Source organism: Microtus ochrogaster, chromosome 1 (assembly GCF_000317375.1).
Source record: "Microtus ochrogaster isolate Prairie Vole_2 chromosome 1, MicOch1.0, whole genome shotgun sequence".
NCBI classification, from domain to species: Eukaryota; Metazoa; Chordata; class Mammalia; order Rodentia; family Cricetidae; genus Microtus; species Microtus ochrogaster.
The window spans coordinates 108,171,172-108,187,458 of record NC_022009.1 but is presented as its reverse complement, the minus strand read 5'-3'; the positions used below and the strand labels follow the sequence as shown (position 1 = coordinate 108,187,458).

The following is a 16,287-nucleotide window of genomic DNA, read 5'->3' as shown; positions in this document are numbered from 1 at the left end:
AATCCCGCCTCCCCCTCCCCGCCAGTCTTGGCTATTCAGGCTGCTTTGGCAGCAGCACCCTCCCTTCTCTCTTCCTGTTCCCTCCCCCTCTCTGATGCCTCTCCCCCCCCCCATCCACTTCTCCTTGGATGGCCAGTTCAGGCACCCTCTCCACTATTGCTGGTTTTAGCTGGGGTCATCCTTGTGGATTCCTGAGTTTCCTGGGCATCAGATTTCTCCCTAACCCAAATGTGACCACCCATCAAGATATCTCTTTCATTACACTTCCCTTCCATCCTACCCCAACCTGCCCATCCTGATCACTCATGTTCTCATACTCCACCACCCTCAGATTGCCTAGGAGATCTCTTATCCCTACAGAGCGAAATCCGTGCGTCTCTGTAAGCCCTCCTTGTTACTTAGCCTCTCTGTGGCTGTGGACTACAGTCTGGTTAGCCTTTGTCTTATAGCTAATATCCACTTTTGAGTGGATACATAGCATGTTTTTTTTTTCTTTCTGATATGGGTTACCTCATTCAGAATAATTCTTTTCTAGTTTCATCCATTTGCCTGCAAATTTCATTATGGCATTGGTTTTCTGCAGCTAAGAAATGCTCCGCTGTGTCAATGAACCACGTTTTCTTTATTCATTCTTCATTTGTGGGGCATCTAGGTTGTCTTCAGGTTCCGGCTATTACACATAAGACTGCTGTGAACAGAGTTGAGCAGCTGTCCATTTGGTATGACTGAGTACCTTTTGGGTATATGCCCAAGATTGCTAGAGCTGGATCTTAATAACCTATGGTGTAGGTGTTAGCCTCAAGGCTGAAAATGAACATTACCTAATAGTTTATCTTTTTATAACTCTTATTACTACTCCTTGCAAAATGGCAAGAGAACAAAGGGATCTCTTGGTCCTTATTTTTGGTGTGCTCTACTTAGGATCATAATGCTTCTGCTCTTCTGGTGTTATGTGGTGAAGGAGGAGGCCCTGCTCTCATATGACTTTGCCATTGCTGCATGCTTTATTAGTCTTTTTGTAGTAAATTCTTTCCACAAAGCTATGCGATTGCATAACCAATTTCAACTTGATCTGAGAAGTGAATGTCATGGCTCTGTTGCTAAAACCGTCATGTCGTTTTACCTCAGAGAGTTCACCTACCTTTGTCTTACTGCTCTGTAGTCTATATATGAGATGCTGTTGACTATCACGACACACAGGTTTGGAAAATTTTTATGATGGGGTGCAGAACTCTGTGCTTCGGATTCTTTTGTGTTCTATTTGCTTACTGTGTTTATACACCTGTTCCAGAGAATATTGAAGAACCCTGGAAAGTGAGATTCATAGATGCTCTCGTAAAAATGACATCATTTGTGGTAATATATTTTTTTACTGGGGGAACTGGGATGCCATGTTATAAGTATATTTGAAACTTCTTTTAATTCAAAGTGTCTGAAAGAGATTTCTGTTTTCTTTTTTTGTTTCTGTTTTTGGTATTTGGCTGGTTGGTTGGTTCCATTTGGTTTTGGATTGAGTTTTAGTTTTGGTTTTGATTTTCAAGATAAGGTTTCTCTGTGTGACCCTGTTTGTCATATAACTTACTGTGTAGACCAGACTTGCCTTGAACTCAGAGATCTGTTTTCCTCTGTATCCTGAATGCTGGTATAAAGGCATTCACCACCACCTGGCTTTCTTTATGATATGTAAATCAGATAATATTGATGTGTAATTAATCACTAGAGTGTCTAACTGATTCCCTACTGACACAGGGACATACAATGTTTACTAAACCGGTCCATGCAATGACCATATATCAACATCAGCATAACAGAAATAGTATTATCTACAAAGAATATTTAGAAATTGTCAGGAAGTTTGGATATGTTTAATCTTCTCAGTAATACCCAGGCTCATACAGTCCTTGAAAACTAACTCATTTATGTCCATTAAGTTTAAACTTTTGATGCATTTAATCATTTGTTGTTCTAGTGATTTTCTTTTTAAAGGTGGTTCTCAAACTTTTTGTTTACAGAAAATTTGCATATTCTTTGCATTCCTGAGGCTTCCAAATAAATTTTTATTTGGGTATATATTGGGTATATTATTTGGATAATATTTGTCAATATTAACTATTGAACAAATTTTTATAATGATAATGATGTTGTCATTATAAGTTAGTAAAACCAATATATTTACAATTATACCAAATGTGTTTTAATAACATACAGAAGTGATAGTGGCATTTAGTCTATTTTCTCAGATCTCTTTACTACAATTTTACTCTGAAAAAGTTACTATTATTTCAATTTTGTACATGAAAAAAAAGAATCAGCATACGGGGGCCTGGAGAGATGGTTCAGTGGTTAAGAGCCTGACTGCTCTACCAGAGGACCTGGGTTCAATTCCCCGAACAAACATGGCAGCTCACAACTGTCTGTAATTCCAGGTCCAGGGGGCCTGACACCCATAGCAAAACATCAACGCATATAACATAAAAATAAATACAATTTTAAAAACCAACAATTTAAAAAATCAGCATTTGAAATTAATACTTACTTTGAGATCAGTCTAGTGTTACAGTGCTTTGTGTGTGTGTGTGTGTGTGTATATATATATATATATATATGTATTGAAACCCAGTCATATTTTTATTGAAATTTCATATACTATATTCTGATGATGGTTCCCTCTCACATCACCTCCCACATACCCCTCACCTCCCCATCCATTCAGTTCCACCCCTTCTTTCTTTCTTTAGAAAATAAACAGGCAAAAAAACCAAACAGACAGACAAAAAAAACCACAACACACACATATACAACTACAGAAACACAAAACTGGAAGCCATAAGTTACAAGGAAAAGACCAGTAAGATATTTTAAAATGCCTAAAAAAAAATTAGACAAAAAGAACTGCAGAATATTATAGAGTTTGTTTTGTGTTGACCATCTGTGCTGAACATGGGCCTACCTTTCAGTGTATTTATATACCCAGCAAGACTCCACTGGATAAAACTAATTTTTACAATGCAAGCAGTGATTGGTTTGAGATAGCTACTTGATTAATGATAGTAGCTCCTGTGCACTTCCCCTTCCTAGCACCAGAGCCCCATCTGGTTTGAGCTTGTCTAGCCCCGTGCATGCTTCCACGGTCTCTGAATCCTATGTATGTCCGTCCTGCTGTGTCTGGGAGTCTCCTTGGAATCATCTATTTCCTCTGCCTCTTGCAATCCTTCCACCTCCTCTTCCATATGGCTCCCTGAGACTTGAGGGGAGGGGTTTGATGAAGACATCCCACTTGAAAATGAATATAGAAAAGTCTCTCACTTTCTATACATTGTCCAGTTGTGAGTCTCTGTATTTGTTCCCATCTATCACAAGAAGAAGCTTCTCTAAATATGGCTGAGCAAGACACAGATCTATGCGAATCACAGAATTTCATTAGGAGTCATTTATTAGCCTATAACGAACTAATAACATTTGTGTTTCCCCAAGCCTCTGACCTATCCAGTCTCAGGGTCTTAGCCACTGAAGCAGAGTCAGTCATGGGTTCTAAAATCCGGTCAGAGAGTGGTTGGTAACTCCCACAATATTTGTACGACTATTGCGTGAGTCTATCAACCAGGAACACTGTAAATCACAGGGTTTGTAGCTAGGTTAATCTTTACTGTTCTTTACTGGTGGTAATCAGAGTGCCTTCCAGTACCATGAAGAATAGTCAGTAGGGGAAAGAGCTCTAGTTGGGCAGCAGTTCAACTGCTTCCTGTTGAATGAGGTATGTAGGTGATATTTTCATAACATTACTTTGTGGAATGCAGCCATTAGTCTTGGCAAGGACTTGAATTTTTGGGAGGTTTTCTTGGGACCAATTAGGTCAATTAATCAATTAAACGCAACCTATTACTGGCACTGGACTTTTTAGTTGGTGGTAAAGATGTCTAATTTGTATATTGTCAACTCTGTTATTTGGTAACTCCGTGTGTGTGTGTGTGTGTGTGTGTGTGTGTATGTATATGTAAGTGTTACTTGATTATGGTGGATGCTTTTTGTGTGGCTTTTAAAAAAAAAAATTTGTCCTTGTGATTCAATGGATTTCTTTAGCTGTCAATCTTGTTGATTTTCTCAAAGAACCAGCTCTTTGTTTCATTTTTTTGTTTTGATTTTTTTGGATTGCTTTCTGTGTTTCTATTTTGTTGATTTCAGCCCTCAGTTTGATTATTTCCAGTCTTCTACTCCTCCTGGGTGAGTCTGCTTTTTTTTTTTTTTCTAGAGCTTTCAGATGTGCTGTTAAGTCTCTAATGTGAGCTTTTCCATTTTTTTTAATGTGGGCACTTAGGGCTACAAACTTTCCTCTTAGTACTGCTTTCATAGTGTCCCACAGGTTTGGGTATGTTGTGTCTTTATTTTCGTTGAATTCAACGAAGGCTTTTAATTTCTTTATTTCTTCCCTGACCCAGGGGTAGTTCAGTAGTTGACTGTTCAGTTTCCGTGAGTTTGTAGGCTTTCTGGGGGGTAGAATTGTTGTTAAATTCTAACTTTATTCCATGGTGATCCGATAAGACACAGGTGGTTATCTGTGGAAGTTTGCTTTGTTACCGAGTATGTGATCAATTTCCGAGAAGGTTCCATGAGATGCTGAGAAGAAGGTATATTCTTTCCTATTTGGGTGGAATGTTCTATAGATGTCTGTTAAGTACATTTGATTTATTACCTCCATTAGTTCTCTTTTTTCTGTTAGGTTTCTGTCTGGTTGACCTGTCTCTTGGTGAGAGAGGAGTGTTGAAGTCTCCTACTATTAGTGTGTGGGGTTTGATGTGTGCTTTGAGTTTGTTTCTTTGACATATGTGGGTCCTTTAGTATTAAGGGCATAGAGAGGCTGGTCTCCCTCCTTCTCTCTTTTTACTTTCCAGTTACCCTAATAAAAGCCCCTCTTCATGAATTCTGCTGTTTGGTGTCTTTCTCTCACCTGCTGTTTTTCTTTCTTTCTTTCTTTCTTTCTTTCTTTCTTTCTTTCTTTCTTCCTTTCTTTCTTTCTTTAAAAAAATACAACAGTAACTGTGGCCTCATAAAATAAATTTGTCAATATTCCTTCTGTTTCTATTTTGTGTAATTGAGGAGTATTAACTTTAACTCTTCTTTGAAAGTCTGGTAAAATTCTACCCTAAAACTATCTGGCTTTGGATATTTTTCTTAATATGCATGTTGCTATATATGCATACTTGTTTTTAAAATTGAGAGTTTTATACTATTAAAAATATCTTGAATATAATGAAACAACAGTTCTGATACCATCTGTCACTCTTCAAACATAATTTTTATACAACTACCATTTTGATCTCCTACTTGTTACAGTCTTCTAGAATTTATCTTTTTTTAACTTTTGTTTTTCAGATATATAATGTAGCAGCTAATTCTACAAAGAAGACCATATGTACCACTGGCCCTGATAAACCATTTTACCTTGTTCTTACTATCTGTGTAACAATGATCAGCCATGGGGTTTTCTGGAGTAGGTACTCTCCTCATTAATGTAGATGGGCATAATATCTGTAATTCATTTATAACCTTAGCATCATGAAGCAGACACAGCAGTAAATGCACTGAAATATTCTAGACACATAAAAATATATAATGATTTAACTGAAATCGGTCAGCGATGTTTTAGATGGCACATCAGAAATACTAAAAAGAGCCTGTCTTCAATTTCATGAATAAAAGGTGAATTCTTCTGGCTTCAAGTCATCTTAAGAAGAGAAGATGCTGTTTTATAGCTTTTTCATAGAGGACATGAACTATGAGTAACATAGTTACTGGATAGCATTTTAACACACTGAACTAAACTAGAGGTGATGGAGACAGCATAGAGGGCAAAACATTTGCTGTGCAAGCTTTAGTTTCTGCCCCAAGGTCTCCAGAACTCACAGGCTGTGGGATATGGTAGCATGCATCTCCTACAGTGGGAGGGGAGGTAGAGGCAGGAGGATCACTAGAAGCTCCTGGGCCAGAAAGACTGACTTATACAGATGGAACAACTGAACCTGCCTTTAACAAGTTCAAATGATAAGGAAAACAGCCAAGTTTATACCTGACTTCCACAAGCACACATGTCCAACATGTTTACACACACACACAAACACATACACACACAGAGATAATTTTATAACACTAAATTGAATGACCAAAAAAATAAAATTATACTGGGACATACATAAAATGCCACTTTTCAGGAAATGTTGTTTTAAATAAAATTATAGTTTATAAATAAATTATTATTACAGAATAAATTATAAGCCAGCTGGTGGTAGCACGTGCCTTTAATTCCAGAACTTAGGAGGCAGAGGCAGGCGGATCTCTGTGAGTTCAAGGCCAGTCTGGTCCACAGGGTGAGTTCCAGAACAGCCTTGTCTACACAGAGAAGTACTGTGTATATTTTTTTTTGTTTTTTTGTTTTTGTTTTTCGAGACAGGGTTTCTCTGTGGTTTTGGAGCCTGTCCTGGAACTAGCTCTGTAGACCAGGTTGGTCTCGAACTCACAGAGATCCACCTGCCTCTGCCTCCCGAGTGCTGGGATTAAAGGCGTGCGCCACCACCGCCCGGCAGTACTGTGTATATTTACCACTCCTGAAACTCCCTACTTCACCCTCCAAAGTTCCTTACCTGTGTTGTTTCCTCCAACACCACATAAGCACCCATCAAGTCCAGTCTGTACTGCCTGAATACTCTTGGATGTTTGGCTATCCACAGGAGGCCAGGTGATCCTTAAAAAAAACTGATTCTCCCTCTTTGACTGGCTAAAAATGCCAACAGCTCCTTGGTTGGGAATAGGACTTTGAATAGGACTTTATGTTCACTGCTCTCTTCCACTATGGGATTCAGCCAGATTTGAATTTGCATGGGTTGGTGCATGCTGACACAATCAGAGAATTCATTAAGCTGTCATTTTGTACCTTGAGAACCTTCTTTCTTTGTGTTCAGTCAATATCTCTGGCTTATATAGTCCTTCAGTCCCCTCCTCTGCAATGGTCTCTGGCTTTGGGCAGGAGAGAAGGCACTATGGATGTTCCATTTAGAGTTGAGCCTTTGTCAGCCTTTTATTCTCCTCCCCTTAGTTCATTTTGCATCTCTTTATTAATCACAGTTTACTACAAACAGAAGCTTCTCTGATGAGGACTAAGAGATGTACTGATCTATGGGTCCAAGAGTAAGTCATTCAGAGTCGGTTTAATAATCTACATTTAACAGAGTGGCAGTAGTAGGCTCTCTCCCATGTCCTATGGCCTGTCTATCCACAGATTCTTAATGAAACATGGAATTAGATATAAATTTCATCCTTTGTAATGGTACTAAAATGCAATAAGATTGTGGTTGGTTATCCCCATGATGGTCAAACCCCTGCTTTAAAAGTGGGCAAGTCTTGCTAGTCCAGTGGTTATTGTAGCTCAGAGGGTTCACAGTTGAGCAAAACTGGTGCTTCTCTGGCAGTATGCATAGCATCTTTAAACCCTATAAAAGCTTAATATCTCCAAGCATTTATTTATTTATCATTTGATAGATTTATACATTTCCCTGATTAATTCCCTTCTCTCGATTCGTTCTGTGTCTGCTGGAATCCATTTTCTCAACAAGTTCTCCTACTTTCACGTGGTGTGGGAGGTCCTTCTGTCTATGTGTTGATTTTGTTGGTTAATAAATAAAGAAACTGCCTTGGCCTGTTGATAGGGCAGAACTTAGGTAGGTGGTGAAAACTGAACTAAATGCTGGGAGAAGGAAGGTGGAGGGAGACACACCATGGAGCCGCCAGAGTCAGACATGTCGAATTTTTGTTTGTAAACCACTGCCACGTGGTGATATACAGATTAATAGAAATAGGTTAAATTAACATAAGAGTTAGCCAATAAGAAGCTACAGCTAGTGGGCCAAGCAGGGTTTTAATATAGTTTCTGTTTGTTTATTTTGGTTCTGGGAGGCCAGGACAAACAAGTGGTGTCCTCCATACAACATTCAAGTCTTCATTCTTTTGTGTGATCCAATGAGTTTAATAGCTTCTTGGTTGAGCCTTGGAAGGAGATTATTTACTATAGCAAGGGTAAATCATTAACAGCTATGCAAGAAAATGACTCATCTTCTTATTAACCTATAACAACCACTATTTACTCAATGCAATGGTATTGTATTGAGCCATCTGCTATCCATAATGAACTATTCATGAACTCAATCTTGTGCTGATATGGAGAAGATAAATGTATTGAGAATTTCATGCTACCAAAATACTGTTAGGAAATAAAATAAATCCTCTAGAGTATGATCACTGTTTAATTTTTGTCATTACATGTGTGCATATTTATTGCTATTAAAAATGTTCACTGTTTAAAATTTTGTCTTGCTTTTATAGGGCACATTATTTGAAAACATAGGTCTTATGAAATATGAAGAAGTATTTTCAGTAATAGCAGCAGCTCACTATACAAAACCAATTTCAGATGAAAACATTACAGTGATTGACACAAACTTTAGTGACATTCCTGTTCGTCTGTACTTGCCGAAAAGGAAGTCTGAAAGACAGAGACCAGCTGTAATTTACATTCACGGTGGCATCTTTGTCTTTGGAAGTTGCAGTAAGTGTATTTCTGATATATGTGTTGTTCATATATTAATATTAAAATAAGTGCTATGCATTGACAGAGTACTTAACAATATAAAGTTGACTTGAATAATATTTGCTTCTTAACAGAGATACATTGGAATGTATGAGTTATGGCTCACACATATTGGTAAGTAAAGCATCATGTGGAACTAAGATTGTTTTGTTAGGAAAAATTTACTTTTAAATAAACATATATACAGCCTAGACTTGAAAGTGTAAACAAGAAACTCTGAATTGAGCCAAAAAGCTGCCAATGACACAAATTATATAAAACATTGATGTGAACCAGGTTCTCTGTGTGTGTGTACAAAGTTCTTTAACTGTTGGATCTGAACTAATATAATCACTGCCATACCACGGTCAACATTTGTTCAAGTTGTAGATTGTAATACAATAATAATATAGACACTTATAATCCAAAGCATAACTTTGTATTAAAATGATACAATAAAATAAAGCTGAGTAATTAGTTACTGACTATAACCCATGGATTCATCTCTGGAGGGGAAAGAATGTAGTAGCTAAGACAGACCGACAGACAGACACACATAGATAGATAGATAGATAGATAGATAGATAGATAGATAGATAGATAGATAGATAGATAGATAGGCAGATAGACAGACAGACAGACAGACCATTTTAAACTTTCATGACTTACAGATTCACTGTACAGCAAAGTATTGGGCTATCATACTGTATACTTAACATATGTAATAAACAAGTGCTAACACTCCTTTCTTCAATGAGCCTATAACTTGTTATAACCAGTATATTTTTCTTCATGGACTGTAAAAAATTTCAAGACAAGCAAAACTGAGAAGGTGTGCCTAGTCTTAGTATAACTTGATATACCATGTTTTGTTGATATCCCTGGGAGGCCTTCTCTTTTCTGAAGGGAAAGAAGGAGTGGATTTGAGGAAGAGGGGAGTTGAGGGGGGCTGTAAGGAGAGGGGAGAGTAGAAACTGTGGTCCGGATGTAATAAATGAGAGAAGAGTAAATCAAAAATAAAAATATAATAAATTAAAATGTTAATGTGTTCAGCTGAGCAGCCAACTGAGTAAGCATTTTTTGGATTGATTTTTATCGCCAGCATTTTAGTTTTGCAGAAGCAAATGATTAAGGAAGGTTTTCAAAGAATTCGAAAAGGGAGGAAGCTACAGTCCTATTGGCAGAAACCAGGGCTTCTAGCTCCTCCTTCTCCAGGGTTTCAGGCTCCAGGCCATCCAAGTGACAGTGGCTGGACAATGCCACCTCTCAGAAGCAGATAGTCCCTCTGTTTGGCTCCAATGACATTTCTAAATTTCCATCCTGTTTCCAACCTTACCTGCTCCTTCGAGCGCATAAGTCCATATGCTTGTCACCTCCCAGCCCACTTCTCTTCTTACCCATTTCACACTTACTGGCATCTTCCTAGTATCTTACTGATCCCTTCTTCACTGCTCTCTACCTATATCCTGGGAAAAGACATGTTTATCTTTTGGTCAAGCTAAGTCTGCTTTCCTTAGCATATTTCCTTCCAAATCATCATCTGAACTGTGTTTCTTCTGCAATTATAACCCCTTTATTGACTCATAAGTATGTGCTGTCTTTTCTGCCTTCACCTCTGTTGAACCCTGTTACTCTTTCTAGTTATTACCTAATTGTGCTTTATTTTCAGAGACTTGTGCCCACGTCTGTCTTTCTCTCCTTTCGATTCTTTCTTTTAGCTGTGTAATCTGAAAGCGATGCCCTTTGCTGCACTAATATTCTTTACCGTTAGCTTGTATAAAATAAGTTTATTCATCTTCCTTTACACTATCCCTTTGTTTGTGGCTACAACTTTAAAACAAATGAAAAGCTGAAACCACTGTGAAATAAGCTATTGTTTAGACTTTACAGATATTAATATTCTAATATTTTAGTGCTCACGTCTTTAGTTATTGGTTTCATGTTTTTCTCTACTTTATTCTTTACTTGTCTTCTCCATACACATTCTGTTTTTAATCTCTAACATTGTTGCTGAACTTAAGTTCAGCAAATTCTACTGTGAAATGGACTGTGTGACTGTTCACTAATGGATCATGAGAATTCTTTAACAGCTATAACTGGCCATTAAAGGATCGTGTGAATTCGTTAATGTAGAAGATGTAGCATATTCTTGTTTTAAAGAGTAAGCATGAACCGGCCTCTGGTAGCTCAGCACAGTGCTTCACTGTAGATCTCTGAATCTGCTTCCATCAGTTGCTGGATGAAGGTTCTCTGATGAGCGTTAAGGTAGTCAACTATCTGATTACAAGAGAAGGCCAGTTTAGGCACCCTCTCCACTGTTGCTTAAAGTCTTAGCTGAGGTCATCCTTGTGGATTCCTGGGAATTTCCCTAGTGCTATGTTTCTCGATTGTCTGTTAATGGCTCCCTCAATCAAGATATCTCTTTCCTTTCTCTCCCTCACTGCCCTTCCCCCTTCTTGCACATCTCCGTCCCTCATGTTCTCCTCTTCCCTCCCTTAGCACCTCCCCCTACCCTTCCTTCCTCCCTTCATGCTCGCCTCTGAATTTTTTCAGGAGGTCTTATCTGTTTCCTCATTCCAGGGAAAGAGAGGGAGGAACAATAATATGACTAAATGGGTTAAGACCATAATGGTAATACCCACAGAAACAGCTGACCTGAGCTAGTAAGAGCTCACTGACTCTGGACTGACAGCGGGCGAACCTGCATAGGTCCAAATTAGACCCACTGAACGTCGGGTACAATTGTGAGGCTTGAGCAGTCTGTGGGGCCACTGGCAGTGAGATCAAGATTTATCCGTCGTGCTTGAAACAGCATCTAGGAGCACGATCACTTTGGACAGATACCTTCCTCAGCCTAGACTTAGCGGGGAGGGCCTTGGTCATGCCTTTATGTGAAGTCAGACTTTGTTGACTCCCCATGGGAAGTCTTACCATTTCTGAGGAGTGGATGGTTGGGTAGAGGGAAGAGTGGAGCCTGAGGAGGGTAGGGAGTGGGAATGGGGATAGTTATGTAAAATAAGAAAAGACTGTATTAAAAAAAAAAAACTTAATAAAAAGAAAAAAAAGAGTAAGCTTGGAAATAAATAACTCCACAAACACGAGAAAGGTGAATGCCCTCCAGTAGTGACCACCGTGCTCTATTTGAACTGTCTTTTAGCTCCTATGCTTTATGACATGTTCCGGCCACACAGTTTTGAGCATCTTCTTGTTCCTGTCCTCCCTACGTAGACTATCGTTTAGATTGCTCCCTGTTCATTCATTCCTGGCTGCTCACCACTCTTTCTTCATTTCTGCTGCCTTCTTTCTCAACCTTCCATAATGTGGAAATATGACCACATTAATCATGAAGAAACATTTCAGATGTACTGGCCATCTAGCAATAAAGATTTTGTCACACATCGAAGTATAGATCTTCCGTTCCTATTTTCTTATTTTGCCTACTTTCTGCCTCTAACTCTGTGTATCAATTGTATTTGCCTACATATATTCTCATAAACATATTACTTTTTAACCAAAAATTTTGATTTTTATCTAGTTTATTTGCTGGTGGTTATTATGTTTTTACATTTAACATGATGAATATCAATTTATGATCTTGAGGTGAATTAATATATCTTGCTAATTAAAAGGAATCTTGTCACTGCTATCTATTAGAAGTTTAGTAAAACATTTTCTTTTTTTATCCTTTCGAATTCTTTTAATTTGATTATATCCACAGTTAACTTTTTTAATGAACTATAAATTTAAGAACATGTTATTATTTGATTTTAATAAAAATTAAATTGTATCTTCTATGCAGAAAGGGAATATGAAGTTTACTTATAGCTTATTAAATATGCATGACTTTACATAAATATGTAAGCCTAGCAAAGGAAAATCTCATTTGTTTTAATTACACTAAAATTACACCTTGCTTTGAGTAAGTTGATGTTCCTTCATTGAAAAGTTTCTTTAAAAATAACTTTGAAAAATATCTGAACTTGTGAACATTGTAACACTAGCTACAATGTTATTTTTAACTTAATGCCAGATTTCTCGATTCCTCTACCAAGAGTTTTATGAAATATGGTGCTAATGAGTGACAGACAATCCTTTTTTTTTTTTTCTTGAGCTCTGACAGAGTATTGCACTCCATGGCGACAAAAGCGGGGATTGCAGGGTTTCCGTCATTAATCACAATGCACATTTCTATCATATTCATAGGTATTGGTGAGTTCCCATTATTTTCTAATAACAGCACATCAGTTGATATTTGTTTCTATTGTTTCAGAGATGTCAACCAGTGACGACCTGAACAGATGGACAGCAAACAAGCTTGGTGCTGTTGTGGTGGGAATAGAGTAAGGGATGATAGCATTTCTTACCACAGCCCTTGCTCTCACTACCTAAGCTTGGCTTTTTCAGGACTTGACACCCACCTAGGTTACACGAGCAGATTATTTGATCTGCAAGCAACATACATAGAAAGCATACTCATTATATGCTTAAGATGATGGGTTTTATTTGACCTAGTTATAAAAGAGTGCGCAGTTAGTGTTGTTCTTGAGTCTAGTATTTTTTGGTGAAAACTTTGGGAAAATTCAAATACTTCAAAATTTTGTAGTTGAGAGTATATTGTCAGCAAGTAGGATATACTAGAGAGATTAGTTCTGCCCTACTCATAACTAATTATTGCTAATGGGACAAGACATATTGTGTGAGTTTTGAGAAATGTCTAAATTAAGATAGTAATAATGGTGTGCATTTCCTGCAATAATTTAGCCAAATTTATCATGTTATCATTTTAAATTAGTTTTTTAAATGGTGTGATATATTGTACAATGTTTTAGAATTCTGCACATTTTTAAGTACTTGCAGTTCTCTACCTTGACGAGTAATGATATTTGTATGTCATTTGCTCATATTATACTAATTTTCAAATATGTAAGACCCAGATTAAAATACAAATATCTACATGCACCATATGATTGAAATTGTTTAAAATAAACATGTGAATAATTCACTGATTCTAATAGATATTAAACTGATAGAATTATAAATGTTGTAGCCCACTGGAGGTGTGCTCCAAAGACAGAACACACACAGACACACACACACCACACACACACGAAGCAAAGCGAAAAACGAAAAGACACTGTGTTACTGTTAGTACTTAGTCTTATGAAACAATTAAAAATTTTGAGTAAGATCCTTTGGTATACTTAGAATGTTCCTATTCCATATTGATTGTTGGCTTAAATTCTGATGTTCAGTTTGTGATATGAAATTCTACAATTTTAAAGAATATGGACCTACATATGCTTATAATTGAAGTCATATGTCAATAATTTACTCTCAGTTTTTGGCATTTAAAAATTCTGGGTAATCTCATCAGTTTTTTAAAATTGTTTTTGTGTCAACAAGTGCACTGAGGACCATGGAAGTATACAGGCTTCATAGGGTTAAGTCACCTGTCTCAGGCATTTCTCCTTAGAATCAGTACCTGAAACCCTGGACGGGAATCTACTTCTCACTTTTAAGACCAATGTTACCAGTTATCTTGGGGTTAATTGGTGACATTTGTGATTCAGAGTAGGGCCAAGATATCAGTGTATCTGTTGGGGAGTATAAGAGATATTTAGTTACATATTTTTAACAAGGGCTCTGTTGTGTTTCTTCTTGATTTCCCTCTAAAGCTACAGACTTGCTCCTCAGTATCGATTTCCAACTGCCCTTGAAGATTGTGTTTTTGCAAGCAAGTTCTTTCTCCAGGATAAGGTTCTTGCAGAATATGGAGTGGATCCCTCTCGCATCTGCGTTATGGGAGACAGTTCTGGGGGTACCTTGGCAGCAGCAGTGGTTCAACTGGTATGTTGTATGTATTATATACACGTTTTAATCCTAACACAAAAGAAGCACTGTTTTAGGTGTATTTGCATTTGTTTCAAATCATTAACTATGAAATTTAAGATAAACAAGATTATCCATTTTTTCAGGATGTTACTTTAGATTTAGCTTTAATTGCCTACTGCTGAGAAAGGAGATAGTATATAACAGCTCCTGTTTGAAATACTCAGTGCGTCAAGGCAGTGAAGTTGTGGCTGTAGGAGCTACTTTTGCCTGTGGCAGTGGGAGCGTAAGGCTGCTTGCTCTTACCTCTCAAGGCCAGAATTCAGAGAATGATGCTTGCTGGTACTTAGCTTCCAACACATGACCTATATTCCCCCAAATGCTTTTGTAGAAGAAAATGAATACTTTGTAGCATTTCTATTACATAGATTGACCTCCTTGTATAAATTTGATGTAGTCTCAAAGTATGTATTTATTAAGTTTTACTAAATACTTCTATTTTTATTTGAAATTTAGTCCAATCAATAATGTTTCCTTTTTTAGGACTAGTTAACTCATCTTAAGGCTACTATCCCTTTTATTATCCAACTGTTATGAAATATCATATCATATAAGCCCATAAAATACTCAAAATCTTTCTTGAGTCACTTCAGTGTTCTGTTTCATAAGGTACACGAACAGGCTCTCAGAATAACAGAACTATTTTTTTAAAGAAACTTCTAAAGCAGGTCAGGTTTTTCTAATAGAAAGACAAGATATAGATGGACAAGAGTATAAAACATGTGTGTTCTCATGTTTTAAAGAAACATGGCAGCCTGATGTGATAGTTGAGAAGGCAAAGGCATCTGCTGCCAAGACGTAAGGCCTGATTTAACTTCCAGGACCCACACAGTGGGGAAAAAAAACTAACCAAATCCTCAAAGTTGTCATTTTCAGATGGTGGCACACCACATTTTTTTCTCATGTACCATCATGGGAAAAAAAAAAACTGACACTATTCTAAACCCTGTGGTTCAAAACGAACAAAGAGAGATTAAAATTTGTCACTTCAGTGGAGAGCAGAACTGTGATGTCTTCAAGATGGCAAATCATTGAGAAAGGTGGGCTATTTCAATAAGGATGTGTGGCTAGGATAGGCACATTTGCAATGGCTCAGAAAGTGTCAAGAGAAAAGGAATTAAAAAAAAACTTAACTGATAAATAAAGACAGGATCACCTTTCCCTTAACTGAGCAAGTTTTAGGCACAGTGCATACAGTGTCTAACATAAGGTGGGAAATGATCATTGAAATCGAGGCAAATTACTTGTGAGTTTAGGAACTGATGCTCTTGATTAGGTTTTAACATGTGCAAACACAAGTGCTCATGATTATGGTGAAATTAATTAATAAATACTCAAATAAATGAAGTAGTTTTTGCCAGACTGATAGCCTGTGGTTCTGGCTAGTACAGAATCATTAACCTGGTACATTTTAATCCTTCAGTTAATTTTTGAAAATTAAATTTGACTTAGGATTTAAGATAGATAGGATATATAATAGATAGGAGCACAAACGAACTTCACACGGAAGCTTAAGAATATAGAATTGAAATTGAAATAACTGCAACAAAATGAGTTATCAGTCACTGAAAAGTTGCTTCACTGCGTAAACATGCTGGTTAGCCAACCCTGATGTTCAAAGTTCTGTCATTGGATTCAAAATGTTGGAGGAAAAGAATAACTCCTGGAAGATGTCCTCTGACCTCCACATGCACAAAGATGCTCCTCCCCCTCCATGGTCTCTGCTCTGTCTGTCTGCCCCCACCCCAGTGTGTGTGTGTGTGTGTGTGTGTGTGTGTGTGTGT

At 37.4% G+C, this 16,287-nt stretch overlaps 1 protein-coding gene across 1 annotated transcript in view; it reads left to right on the top strand.

The window, feature by feature from the left end:
* Window positions 1-1,218: 1,218 nt before the first annotated feature.
* The window catches only part of LOC101990183 (arylacetamide deacetylase-like 2), a 21,209-nt gene continuing 6,140 nt past the window's right edge, over window positions 1,219-16,287 (top strand). The window contains exons 1-4 of the mRNA XM_005344031.1: window positions 1,219-1,356; window positions 8,371-8,593; window positions 12,885-12,954; window positions 14,290-14,461. Of these exons, the coding sequence (XP_005344088.1) occupies window positions 1,219-1,356; window positions 8,371-8,593; window positions 12,885-12,954; window positions 14,290-14,461 (603 nt within the window). The remainder of the gene's footprint in view (window positions 1,357-8,370; window positions 8,594-12,884; window positions 12,955-14,289; window positions 14,462-16,287) is intronic.